Source organism: Calypte anna, chromosome 5A, assembly GCF_003957555.1.
Source record: "Calypte anna isolate BGI_N300 chromosome 5A, bCalAnn1_v1.p, whole genome shotgun sequence".
In the NCBI taxonomy this organism is placed as follows: Eukaryota; Metazoa; Chordata; class Aves; order Apodiformes; family Trochilidae; genus Calypte; species Calypte anna.
The window spans coordinates 18239212-18254096 of NC_044251.1; the positions used below are offsets into that span (position 1 = coordinate 18239212).

Below are 14885 nucleotides of genomic sequence, written 5' to 3' on the forward strand. Positions count from 1 at the left end.
AAGTCTGTGCCCTTTGCCACTCTTTCAAATTTCAGTCCAAACCCAGCCAACCTGCCTGCCATGCTCAGCAGAGCCTTGCTAGAGTCAAGGAATTAAGTCTCTCACTACTTTGGGGAAACAAGGAAAGGAAGAGAGAAGCAGATGCAAATAGAAAAACTGCAAAAGCAGCTGCAAAGCAAGATGAGAAGGTAACGAAGAGATGGTGAATGACCTCAAGACCTGTGAGACCAGAACTGGGTAGGAGAGAAAGAACCAAGCACCAGCCATGACAAAGAGGACAACAGAATAAGATAAAGTTTATGGCAAAAGAATGACAGAGCCCATGCCCAGTAAAGAATGCTCCTCAGAACCTGTCTGGAAACATAATTGGGTAAACCTCTTTTCTCTCTGTCAGCTATTATCTGTGAAATCCACTGCTGAAATTCCCAATCTTCCCCTCAGTGGAGATTCAGACAGGTTAATAATGGGTAGTGGAGGTAAGCTCCATTTCAGTCTGCAGGAGTTGGTGGTGGACCTAGAGGTTACAGTTTTGCTTATGAATCATGTGGTTGTTAATCAGTATTACAGAATTTCTCCTTTGCTCTATGCCTTAAAATAAAAATGGAAGGAATTACACAATTTTCCAAGACAATAAATTCATATAGTCAAATATTAAAAATCTAGGAAATGGCAGGATTAAAATTCACTTTTGTCCCCCTGTGTGTATGCACCGTATGTTTTTGGATTGGATAATAATATTTTTTTTTTTTTTTTTTTTTTTTTTTTTTTTTTACAGTGGACCTATTTCATTCCACACTGAATTTACTACCTCAAGGTACTGAGGATCCCTGGCTTACTGTCACCCAAGTAGCCAACTTAAGGACAATAGTTCAGAAATGCAAAAAATTTCAGTTTCAGCAGTTTCAATATGAAATTTTTTTAAAAAAATTTCATAATTGTTGAGGTTTTGCTTGGATTTGGAATAATTAAAAAAAAAAATTCCTAAGTTTGGACTGGAAAAGCGATAATGAGAAACTCTTTCTGGCCCTGCCAGATGTACAGCCCTCATTTCTGTATTTCTTCTTCGCTTCCAACCACAAACTTCCACTACTGCCACCGGCCAGAGTTGCTCAGACCCTTCTACAGTGAGAAAAGCAGCACCAGTCTCATCTGCAAGGGTATAACACGATTCCAAAAAGGTTCTCCATTTCAAGTTTCATGGTTACCTCTACATTCCCTGCTCTCCTGCCTGTCAGCTGGCATCCCCACTTACTTTGTGAGTAAGGCAGCAGAACTGTTCTGAACACAAGCTTGAAAGCAGGAGCAATGACAGCTGGGATGAAAAAAGTCTGATGTTTTTATCATAAGGTAAATACTATGAGTAAGGTAGAAAGGCCTCTTCTTTATAAGGTTTACCATACAGAGGTACTATTTTTAGTAGGAAGAGAAAAAAAGAAGATAAGAGAAAAAACGAACCCAAGACATCGATACAATCTGAGGCTCAGAATCTTGGGGTCAATAAATGCTTCAATATCATTGAACTTACCATTGACAGTTCCCTCAACCTATTCTGGTGTCAGAGAAATCTGGTTTACCCAATAGCTGTATAGCAGGAGTTACTCTATTTAACAGGGAGCACAAGGTAAAAAATACAGAGGAGACAGAATTATGTTCTGTGATTAAGTGCAGCTAAATTTTAATTTTTTAATTCTACACATCCACTACACTAGTCAGGTTCCTAAACATGGAAAGGTTGGGATTTTCAGGTATTTTTACAGGCCAATCTAAGTCTGTAGATAAAACAGCAGCTGCCAGAATCACACTGTATTGAAGAGCAAACGCTAAGGAATGAAATGACTTTTTCTGGGGCCTGAGCCTTTGATAAAATATGTCAACCTGAGGAAACAGAGTTTGCAACCAAATGGCATGTTCTCTATTTGCTCTGATTATCATAGCTCAGATGAAAAAACTTGCATGCTGAAACCACCTGGTGATGGGCGGTGGTAGCTTCACAATTTTTATACATCTTATTTAGAAGAACAATTTTAATATAATGTTTCATGAAAGTTAAACATACTCAGTACTTGTAAGCTTGAAGATCATGACCCAATTAAAGAACCATGTCTATAATAACTGAAATGTGGAAGTCTTTTCTAATCTCTTCTGGTCAGTTATTTTTAATTTAAAAAAAAAGCCAACAGATATAAATGAAATATTTTGTATTTAAAAAAAAGAACTGTGATGCATTCTTGGAGGCTAGTCAGAAATCTTCAGATAACATCGAAACATGTGGCAGGGACCCTATAAGGTTCAGCCAGGTCAAACTGGGGGACAGTGTGCATGGATCTCTGGGCACGACTCCAGTGCTGCTCCTATGTGCAATCCTGACACAATTCAGAGCTCCTCACCTGTCTTTCAAAAAATCTACCAGTTGTAAGGGACACTTGAATCACAGGGGTATGTGGTTTTTTAATAGTCCCTTTAGTTGCCTCTTTCCTGGGAATCATGGTCTGCCCAAGTTCTGGGCCACCTGGAGCCACCTCACTCACAGGTCTGCCTGCGTTAGGACTGGAAACCAGTGCTTTCCAGGCTAATCCCAAGCCCTGGGGTAAACTTTTTGGCAGAGCTGCAGTGTTAATTCATACCCGCCTCTGGCTTTAGGATGTGTCTGCTGCAGAATCAGCTTGGAGGCAGACGATGGGGTTCTACTCTGGGCACTCAGTTCTGGAGCTGAGTATCAGAGCCCCTGGAGCCCTGGATGGAAGGGGGATCAGGCCCCGGGCTGTGAGCAGCACTGCCAGAGCATCCCTGTGCTGAAATGAAAGCTCTGAATCAGGCAGATATGGGGACATGTAGTTTGACACAGGTGCTGCATGGCCATCCTAGAAAGGTCCTGGCTGCTTCTGACACTGCTGTGTTGGTCAGTCCCACTGCAGAAGAACGTGGCCTCCAGAACAAGACCCCACGTTTGGTGGAACGTGAACACAAGCACATATACGCAGATGTGAAATACATCACGAGCTCCTATTAATGAGATTCCTGCAGAAAATTATGACATTTGATAGGAAGGTTACATCTAAAATCCATTTCTAAAAATCATAATATTTTTCAAGGTCATGTTAGAAAATACTAAGTATGATTAGGACGACTTTTAAAAGAATACTGGAATTGCCATGGTAGAGCAGTGTTCTCCAGTGCACCAAACTAGCACACAAAAGCAGCTTTGCTTCTCCTGGAAAGAATTAACTAGAGGAAGAGGGCAGAATGAGAGACTGGAATGAGATTTCCAAAAATGAATAGGCAGAACCAATTTACCAGCCATTCAAAGGTGCCTGGTGTTGAATACTTACTGAGTACCTTAGATAGGAAACGTGGCAAAGGCTGGTATCCCTGGTTATTGTTCTTAATGGTCTAGTTACAAATTTTTCCTATTCAGATGGCTTTATACAATGAAATAGGTTACTACATTTTTACACTGATTTAATTAGCTTTAAACTAATTTTATTTTTTTTCCCTTTGGTCTTGACTAGTTGCACAGGCATAACTATAAAACTTGTACTTGAATCTACACCTCATTTCTACTTATGAGTTATACTTTCAAGTAAAGGAGCCTCAATCTTTTAATATCTCTCATTCTTTCTGTAGTCCAATCACAACCCTATACTTTTAGAGAGTGTCCCTGCACATTTTTTCAACTGAGAAAGCAATTTTGAAATAAGAACTTGCCAAATTATTTTACTCTTACAAAATTTATTTCATTTAGATTTACAGCTTTTCCACAGAAGCATTTTGATTTATTTGTCAACAAATAAAGGTTTCTGAACATGGAATTTCAAGTGTTACACATTCTTCTTCTCCTTCTCTCCTATGTTATCACTGCAGAATGCCTTACAACATCAATGAAAGACAGTACAGGGTACAAAACACACCACTGCCATCCATTACTACTTGTTCATGCTGAGAAACAAAGGTCAACACAATAAAGTGTTACTCATTCAACAACTGTCTCTATCATTAGTTACCTTAATCCCAGAACCAGTGTTAGTGCTTCATGCAGACCTGAGGTTAGTAAAAGACTAAAACTTTAAGATGTAGTGGTCATTTCTCAATCAGTGTGAAATTCTTTTTAGTGTGAACAAGGGCAACAAGGAAAGTTTGCATACAATTTGGTTACAAGCTTAGTGCTCTAGTAAAAGTAGGAGGAACAAAGGGTTTTTTTGGACACTTTGTCTTACCTTCAGATAAACAGAACTGATATTTAATGATCTAAAAAGAGGGGAAATAAAATAATGAAATAATCATAAGGAGTTCAAGAAATTTCAGAACAGGAAGGCCTTGAGTTACTCATTTTCTTTTACCGATTTTCTAATTAGTAACTGAAAATGCAGTATCCTCTTATAAAATAGGTATTTTACTGGAAAACAAAAATTACCTTAAAACCAACTTTGCAGCTAATAACCTAGAAACAAAACTGATGATTTCCAACTTAAAACTTTACATTAAAAAAATTCAATGAGCCTTAAAACTGTTATACAGGAAAAGTGTATTTAGATTAAAAAATGTGTCTGCCTGAAGTAGCTTGGATGAAGGAGTACCTGTGCTATCATGGAGACTTTATACAGGAGAATGCAGTAAAATTCACTGTAAAAATACAGAGGTCTGGTTGCTATATCACAGCAGCTATCCAAATCTTAATGCCAGGCTCTGGTTCATGATGCCAGGCAACAGAATAGAAATTTTAAAGCAGCTTTGCTCAGATTCTCAAATATGTATATATAGTCTTTCAGATTAATGGTAACTCTTATGATATGTGAGGGGCTGAATTTTTTATAAGTAAGGATACTGCATTTCAAATAAGATTATCTGAAAATAGTTCTTTACTGTACTTCTTACCTGTCTCTGAGGGCAAATGGTGGTAAGGTGCTGGACAGAAAACCTGAGCAGCAAAATCCTCAAAAGTTGTAGGCTCTAGATGATGTTGAATAATTGTTTGCAGGTATCGTGCTCTCTCCTCATAACTGGTTTAGCCAAGAATTAAGGATCAATTTATATCAGGTACGGTAGCTGCCAGAATATCAGCGCCAAGTAATTCACGATTCTTGTTTCGGTTAAACACATATAATGTATTTCAGTGACTGCACACACTTAATTTTTAATTTTTTACATAGCTGTATTATCTGATGCATTGAAGTAATATTAACTTTAAGATAAAAATGAGTATTGTAAACCTACCAACCTACCTTTTTTTTTTTGTTTAAATCTGATGAAAAAATTTCTGAAATTTTTTTCAAACAACAGCAACCAAAATACTCCCTTTTAAGTAACTGCTTTGGCTGTACTCTGGTTGCAGTGATATACAAAAATGTCACAATTTTGTGAACTATAGCATGAAAAATAACCTTAGCATTAGCAAAATAAATGATTTTGCACTTTTCCATAACAAGCAGCTTCCATAATCCCTGAACACACACACACACACACACACAAGATAAATACATAGCAAAATTTGAGTATTGGGAAAAACACCTCGCCAATTATGCCATTAAAACAAACAAGAATATTTGTAAAGAATCTGCAGGACCCTTAAATACTGGCTAACAGGGTGTCAGCAGGGTACTGAGAGCAGAACACTGTACTTCTTCCTTTTCCCTGTGTTCTCCCTCTCCAATCTTATTGACAAGAGACCGGTATCTTGAAGTGTTGTTGCTTTTGAAGGACCCTCTCCAGGCTGCTTGTTCCAGCAGGCCTGATTGTGCTGTTAGCACAGAGAGGGCGAGAAAAAGAGAGAGTATTTCTGCTGTTCATGAAAGCAACTATGGAAATGGCTGTCAAAATGTAGAGCAGCAGGCAGCAACATACAATTATCAAGAAAAACTACCATGCTGACTTCATGTCGTATAGTTCCTGAACTGAGAAATCAGTTAACCTTTTCTCTCTTTTTAACAACTTTTAAAGTCCTCCAGCTGGACTCAATATGTTGAATGAGGGAGATCTTCTCCAGTTATCTTATAGAACCACACAATCATCAGGAATGTTTACTGGTGTTTGTGCTTGTGTACACTTTTTCTTCCATATTATATTTGTAGATAGCATGACCATTTACTCCTTACATAGTTCTATTTTATTTCCGTACCCCACCCCCCAAACAAATCAGCTTTTGTGGAGGAATGCACCCAAAACCAGTTTCTTGAAGGTTGTGGGGTCTGTTTTCAGGTCTGCTCTCTTTTTGGGGAGGACAGGGACAGTGAGGAAACCACCTTTCTGACTCAGTTTCACCATCTGTGAAATGGGGGTAATATCCACCTTGCATACATTTTTTAGCATTCTTAACAAAACCTGCATTACAAGTTATTAGTGTTTTTAATAACAAATGATAACATTTAAAATAAATAATACTATTTTCAATTACAATAAGCAATACATTTTTCAACTCTTACAACTATACTTCCACAATTACAGAACTTTTCCTATGAAACCATTTTGTTGTTTTCTATAAAATATTTACAGTAAATTTCGCAGTATTACCTAAATATGGAAAAACATATATATGAAAAAACATATACTATCTGAAGAAAACTTCCAGTGAAGAAACTGACCTTCATTGTACTTCCTTAGACCACAACCTGGTCCACTGTGGAAATGGAAAACAATTCTCCCTCCAAAAACTGTGTTCCAAATTCTTTCTGGATCCCAAGAGAGCTGAACCTCAGCAGAAGTTTCAGGCAAGAGAAGCTACAACAGAAGCACTGTGACAAAAGAAAATCTAAAAAACTCCCATTGTCACAGTCCTTAGGTTGAGGGATAAACACAGTATTGAGCCTGAACAGAGGAGAGTAATAAGCACGGTTTTTAAGAGGCTATGTATAAGTGGTAGAGAATGAAACTGATGGTTGAAGTCTAAATAATACTACGTATCTCACAACTTGTTGAAAAGCACTTTTTTCATTGGGGGAGATTCACAGCTGCTGAATTTTCTGCAGTTAATAGAGTCCTTTGATTCACAGCAGTGCCCCTTGCACAAAAAATACTGGCCTTTGTGTATTACCAGAAACTAATTTTCTATTTGGCTGAAAAGGGAAAAATGGGGTTATTGCTTCTCCCTCCTACAGAGCTTTTCATTATGCCTGATGCACTCAACTTCTAAGCTCTTCGGAGAAAAAAAAATAACTGAAGAGGCAAGAGGTAGAAAAATGAGCTTGTTAGCACATTAGAAGTGAAGTATCTTGGTGGGCCCTAGAAATTCCCAGTGGTGTGTTAACTTATCACTCTATGCATGCTGGCACTGATAGTCTCCCAATTGATCACTCTCTTTTCGCACCAAAGGTGCTGCCAGGAAGCAGAGGCTGAAGGCCCACAGGAGAACAGGCTGCTATCAAAACAAGCTGTTTTTAAAAGTCTGTTTGAATGGGTAAAATGTTTCATGAAAAAGTAGGGTGGAGACACCTACCTGCTTTTAAAATGCTCTACTTTCAGAGGTCTCTAAAGGAAACCTTTTAGTTTATCCTATTATATCCAAAGCGTATAAGCAAATAAGGCAAAAATGAAGGAAAGTTACTGCTTTGAACATGACATTCCCATTCCCCAATCTAGGGACCTATCTCTCAAACAAATAAAGAAGTCTTGACACAGATGCTGACTGAGGAGGATAATGATATTTTCATTACACAGTGGAGAGGAATATGCTTGTATCAGTTCTAAAAGTCTGATTCAAATGCACACCTAGTACATCCAGAGAAAAGAAATCCAGCTAGCCAGGTTGCTCATCCTAACAACACACAAAAACCATCTGCAGGTTGTTAAAAACAGAATCCCACTTAAAAACAAAACAAAAATCTGATTCAAATGCCGAGTTCAAAGCTTGCTGTACTCTGCACTAAGAAATTACATGCTCTCCTCTGAATTAGATACTGAGTAATTTAGATTGGGATATTTTATCTCCCATTCACTCACACTTTACATTCTAGTATTTTAAAACTCCAAATTTGTAAGCTTTTGTGGCCAAGATAATCTAGTTCTTCTGCATCCAACTATCTTCTGCTTCCAACTATCTGCAAGAGTGACCATAAAATCATGGTATTTATTATACATATACATATATGTAAAATTTCTACATGACCTCTAATAGTCTAGATATTTATCCCTTTAAAACACTGCCTCTCTAGGGAAGAATTATTAGCACCTATAAACTGAGTGACACATACAGACTCAATGGCTAATAATAATAGGGCAGTTGTGCAAGCTGTATTCTTACTGCAGGTGGATGTTGCCTCTGGCATAAGCGATTAAGATGGAATGGGAAGGATCCATGGACAAACCAGTGGAGAAAGACTCCAAAACAGAAAGTGACTGAACACTCAACAGTGTTCTGAGCTTTTGGCTTCTGAGGAAGTGCTAACTGAACAAAAGAGAACGGACAAGGTAAGATACACATTAATTATAAAAGCACTCACCCAAACCTGTCAGCTAAAAACTTACAGATACATAAACCATGAAAAGCATAATAAAACCAAAAAGACTTCATTATAGTTTCTCAGAAGGTACTGTTCTGAAAACTAAACCCAAAACAAGACAAAATCAGAAATTGTTCCTTTATAGGTCACTCAGGTTGTAGTCCCTCCAGCTCAAATTTAATTTGCATTACAATCAATTTTACTTATTCTCTAAATTTGCATTTAGTTTTATTATTAAAAACGCTATACTTTCAATTATTACTGTAAACAGGCAATTTTTTTAGACTGTGATTGATTTGCACTTGGGAACAATGAAATCTTGGCTGTCAGAGCACCTTCTTATGCTTCATCTGTTTGACAACCAACATCTTGTATCTTCACCTAATAGTTCTCAATCACTGTTGACTGGATCACTTCCTTTTTTAACTCAAGCTCTGTTTAGATTCCTATGGCAGAACACCTCTAGATCTTGAGATGTTTTTGTATAATCTAAGCTTTTCTAGACATCTACATGAATAAAGTATCCAGCTCTCACTACACATCTCAATTACTGCTGTATCTTTTTCTTTGAACTCAACAAATGAATTTTATTTCTCCTTACATTTACTTGGAGCATTACAGAACCCACATTCTGAATATGCTGCTTAGATGGGGCAACCTCTTCATTTAGCACCATCAGTCTCCTACTCCCTAGCAGAAATGAAGGCTACTTTTTTAAACTTTGCCTCTTTGATCAATTTTATCAAAACCACTCGTACCTCCAGCCAGTTAACACAATCATTCTCACTCACATTGACATTTTAACATAGATACTTCCGTACTTTCTTCCATGTGGCTTCTGATGCCTAACACCAGGTCTCTGGAAGTGTCTGCAAAACAATCCCCCTTCAAACTCTCCCCTTTGTTATGATGTTTATCTAAAAAGAAACAAGGAAAACAGCTTGGAAGACTCAGGTCCCTTGCTGTGTAGCTCACACAATTGTTCATGCTGCCTACTGATTTCCCTGAATTTTGGATCTGCTTTTATTTGTTGTCTTTAGTTTTACACTTGGCTTTTTTTACTTCTGGAGGACAAATTACATCTGTCTTGTGCTGTAATCCATCTCAGTATAACAGGACTGGGGTCTATATTAAAGATACACATGTGCCACACTAAAACAGCTCTCCTCCTTGCATCTTCATCTACCATCCTAATCTTTTTTTCCTTTACATCCAAAACAATTTCCTCTCACTACCTTTTTGTTTTTTTTGTTTTTTTTTTTTAAAAATCCAGGGCTTTATCATCCTTGAATTTGCCTATTTGTCATGTTTTCCCACATCTCCAGTTGTTTAGTCTTGATTTTTCCTTTCTGTAAATTTAATCACGCAATTTCCACAAAAATCCTGTACTTCCCATATTTTCCATTGTTCAAACTCTTCTATTGAATATCTTTAAAATCTTTAAAGTGCTAAATAAATCTCCTCATAGTCATTTCAGTATTTTCACAGTGTCATTCTGAGTACATGTTTTCTTTCCTTTCTCCTTATTCGCCTCTCTCAGACTTTCAGACAAAGTCTGCCTGTAAGTTTTAGAATTGAATAAATGTGTTAAAATAAATCTATCTAGTGTTTTGCTGTTAAGGAAGAGTGGATGTGTGACTGCTCAGTTACAAGCATCCAGAGAATACCAACCCTAAAATGTCACTAACCTGAAGGTGAAAAAAAATGAAGAAAAAGCATTTTCAACATGGAGTAAAATTTCCAAGACTTTAATTAAGGATATGGCACTTTACAGTCCTGTAATCTATCCACTATCAGAGCATGTAAGTGCTAGACTTGAAAAAAGGCTGGAGATTAAATCCTAGTTCCAGCTCCAAAGACTATTTGATAACAAAGGCTTCCTGAGCAGCGACTGAAATCCAGTGACTCTCCTCTCCTAGGAAAGCACTACAACCCTTAGGCTATACAGATGAGCACGTTCTTTCCCTCTGGTTCAGAGGGGATCTTATTTTATGAAACTAAGAGCAATTTTAGCAGTGAACAGAGCATGCTTGATTACAAGATCTCCTCAGTCTCAATGGTTAGAATAGTTTTCTAAGAGGCAGGAGATGTGGCCTCAGAATTGGAAACTGCTCTCTCATTTCCTGACTGATATAACCTAGGGAGTTACCTCCTGCCGTGTTTGTGTGGGCCCTAATCCAGCAAGTATAGCTTCAAAACTCTTATCACTGCTGCCTTGCAGGTCAGATGAAAAAAGAAACACCTACCTGCTCAATGGCTAGGAAGAGGAAATAACTGATCATTTGGCTGTTCAGGCTATGGGATGGATTCAGGCAGCTCTCGTGTGTGGTGCTGTGGGCAGCTCTGCAGGGAAGGGTAGCGGTGAAAGCTTTAGATGCCTGAGAACTTCAGAGGCATCCAAGACAAGGCCTCTGGTCTGGGGAGATTCTCATCACTTTAGCTTTAGAGTCAGGCACCCATAAGACTAGTTGGGAGGAATTTGTATCATATTAACAGATATATGCCTAACTGCTCTCAAGACTTCTGGAAAAAAATGAAAAAGTTTTGTCAAGACAAATTTCCTCAGCAGTTTCTGGAGAGAAAGATTATGCTGGGGAACCTATTCAATTATAGAAAGTTAAAAAAAAGGCTGAAGAGATGCAGTTTACTAGTACACTAAATCAGTGATGGAAATATCTGTCATGTCTGAAAAACCTCTTTAAAAGACCAATATTTCATTTATTCAACAAAATTTAGAAGGAAGGCATTTGTGAAGTACCTAAAGTCTCCCATGGCAGAAACCCTGTATCTTCCCAGTTGCCAGAAGAAAGTATTATTTCATATACTTTCATATACAATAAAATTTATGCCTCAACTTCATTTTAGTAGATGACTTCAATATGATTTAAAATGCATCAAGATCACCACAGTTCAGGAAACACCCTTAGAACTATGAATTTCCAAGCTGTAGGCTCAATAATGCTGCAAGCCTTTCTACTTCCATATCAACAGAATGATTAAGTCCAGTAGACTGGTAATACAACTTTTATACTTAAATAAATAAAAATGAATGATTAAACAAAGGCAAAACAGAATTACAGCAAAAGGACTCCCTTTGTAAAAGGGAGTAAAAATGGGGGCTCTTCACCTAGTTTCTCACATTACTCTGTCTCCCCTTTCCCATTCAGAAAAACTGAACAAGTCGAAATGAGACACTTCAGTCTAAATTGTATTCATAATTCTTTCCTCCTGATACTTCAGTGTGTGTCTATGTCTGTATGTATATGTATGTGTGTAAATATATATATATGTATGCATATCTGTGAATCACTGCAGTAAATCACAATATAGCTATATATGGGGATATGTGATCACAATAGTGACAATATGTAGTATCTGAGATTCTCTAAATCTGGTGCTAGAAAAAAGACAAATTTTTGATGATCACTTAGAAATATCTCTGAGAAAAAAACCCCAATGCATTTCTAAGTAGCAAGATGGTTTTGTTCAGGTTAAACTACAAGCCACTGTCAGAAATACATGTACAGCTGCATTGCTAGCAGTTCCAACTGCTAGCAAATTCATTTATGTCATCAATATAAATTGATATGAATGTGAAGAGTATGACTTTGTTAGCTAGGCATTTGGAAAATGATTTAGACAAGCAGAAACCAAAGCACTGCTCTGTCTTTAACTGGAAAATGAAAATCCTCCAACTAGAAACACTTGCTTGTAGGATGAATGGACATCTGCAAAAGGTTTTTTAATTGAATACACCATTTATATAAAAGAAAATGTTTTAAGAAAAGCTACATAAGATGGCACTCTCTTCTTTACTATATTTGCCCCTTAGCAAATGCAGAAGTGCACCTCTTCTTTTCTAGAAAAAAACCCCCAAATCTGCAGTATTGTCAGCAATGCCCCCATGACACTCAAGTCCATAGGGAACAAAGAAACAGAGACACCCTGAATGGTCTATGTTGGTGGGAGACTTTAAGTTTCTTGCTCCCTGGCCTGAGAAGGTTTGCAAACAGTTTGGGGTACTTAAAAAAATGAAATCATCAATTTTATTGGGCAAAATTTTCTTAGTAAAATACAATCCTGATGTCAAAATGTGAAAGGAGGATGGCCTCCTGTATAAGGATAACAAGTACAAGTAAGGACCAAGGTTATACAGGAGCTGGAAGAAGTTAGCCATGGCAGTATTTGACTTCTGAAAGACAGGACAAAACCCACACATCACAGAAAGGGAAGTTTTTTTCTGGGAAATCTCATGCTGAAAGAAGAGATTGCGCAGTGGTTGTCAAATCAGCTGAACTCATACTGAGTCACAGCAATTTGTACTCTTTGTTGGCTTTCAGAATTAAGGATGTGAGTCGGGCCGCTATTGATCCAGTGCTGGAAGGCCTGCAACTCGCTGCGTTTTGTATGTAGGTGGGTGATCAGTATCACCTGGCCACACTGAGAGGAATAGTTAAACTTCTCTTATATTCTGAAAAGTGACTCTCTAGAAGTGGTATCATGGTGTTCTCTATTTATTGCATTTCAGTGATTTCCACATCTAGTTTGCACAGCGTACAAATAAAGATTTTTTTTTTCCAGCTGCAACTTCTGTTTACTCAAGTCAACTTGATATCTAAAGTCAGCTTGGGTTCTTTTCTGTTTCTTAAATACTGCCAATATTGAAAATGGCAAATAAATATTTTGCTCTGTGCATCTGTTTGCACAGCTATGCTGTAAATTAAAGCAGTTTCTGCACATTCAATTGGAACTTAGCCACAACACTGATGATTCATAAAGCAGAATTCAGTTCCTTCTCCTCATATCTGATGCAAGTTATTTAGGTGTAAGAGAAGAAAAAAATTACTTTACTTCACACTACTTAACAGGTGAAAGAACTGAAAATTTTATTTTCTCTGATGAAACCATGTTTTGTAATACTAGTTACAGCACATTTGCGATAAAATTAACTATTTTCTTACTCATAAAACCAGAGGAAACTTGGAGGAATCTAAGTTATATTTTAGAAGTAAATTTTTAAGTCACATTTAATGAAAACATTTTAAGACTGCAGAAGGAACACAGTGTTAATTATCCAAAATCACTAATTTTAAGAATGTATATCAGACAATCTACTAATTGATCTCACTACAAAATAAAAATAAATATGAAAAACAAGTAACAGACTAGGACAGTAGTATTTAATATCTAACACATTTAATAAAATTTTTTCAACATAAGTTGTAACTGTAAAAAGGGTGTTCTGAGGCAATTTGAGATGTATTGCTTTATGAAGAAAACAAGGGAAAATATAATAGATAGATCTATACAAAGTAATCCCATCGTTCCAGATCTTGCAGTTTGTTTCCAAGTAATACAGCTGCATCAAGCTTTAATTAATTATACTGAAAATTATTTTTCATTTTTTTACATTACAATAAGTTCATTCAATCTGTGATAAATTAAAGGTTACTGGACAAATCAGAACACATATTTTTGCTGCTTAGAGGGTTTTTTTCTTCAAGAATACTAATCTCACAGATAAAGGAGATTACTTCCAGTATATCTGCTCTGTGCTTAAATGGTGAAAAGTCCTGCAAGGTAAGCATAGGTTAGATAAAAGTTGCAGCCACTGCGTGTTTCCAAGTCAGTATTTATGCTTTCCAATGCTGATTGAAAGGCAGTGACTTTATTTGAATTTATATAAAAATCTTCATTTTTACAGTGTAAGCACTTCCAAGATTGCTAAATTACTGCAATAAATTGTAATTGATGCTTACATTTTCATTGGAAAACCAAATACTTTTAATATTCTGCAACACTGTCCTTCCAGGAAAATCCTTTATAGACTGTTTATTTTTATGTTCTTCCATCAGGTCTTACAGCTAAGAAAATTCTTCAGTAGTTGCTAACATCATCTAGGAAGAAAAAGCTGTGGTTCATCAGTGCAGACAAAGCTGGGCTTTAATCCATTCCTATAACCATATTGCCAAGTCTAGATTGTTTACATTGCGTCTCAATTAAGAGACAGGCAGGACACCTGGTACTTCTTTATCTAAGTCCCACGGGCTGCCAGATGACTCAAAATCCATAACAGGTGCTAAGGCAGTGTGAGTGCAGAACCATTAACACAAGCTGGAATTGGATAAAATTTGTACTATGCTTAACCACTTAAAACACTCAATTACGAAATGAAAAATGTAACCACTCTGCAGCAAGCTCCTTTACAAAAGGCACTTACAAAGATATGTAGAATTAAAGTGCAAGTGTATTGGACTTCACATACATTTTAGGATAAATATTATCCAGAATTAAACTGCGCAAAAGCTAGCTACCTAAAAAATTTATAAGCTATATAAAAATATTATGAGACTGCAGTTACTGTATTGAGAGCATTCTAATTCTGATAATCTGTGTAGGCAGCAAAAATGACAGAAGGATGCTCAGACTTCTAGCAATTCTGAAGGGAAAAATCTG

General features: G+C 36.9%; 1 protein-coding gene across 6 annotated transcripts in view; it reads right to left on the minus strand.

The window, feature by feature from the left end:
* RALGAPA1 (Ral GTPase activating protein catalytic alpha subunit 1) overlaps positions 1 to 14885 on the minus strand; it is a 125104-nt gene that overhangs the window by 4843 nt on the left and 105376 nt on the right. For 4 of the 6 annotated variants that reach the window (XM_030451638.1, XM_030451639.1, XM_030451642.1 and 1 more), the window contains one exon: positions 4873 to 4997. In XM_030451638.1, the coding sequence (XP_030307498.1) occupies positions 4873 to 4997 (125 nt within the window). Of the gene's footprint in view, positions 1 to 4214; positions 4246 to 4872; positions 4998 to 14885 lie in introns of all 6 variants that reach the window. The other 2 variants (XM_030451644.1, XM_030451643.1) reach the window with 1 other exon arrangement.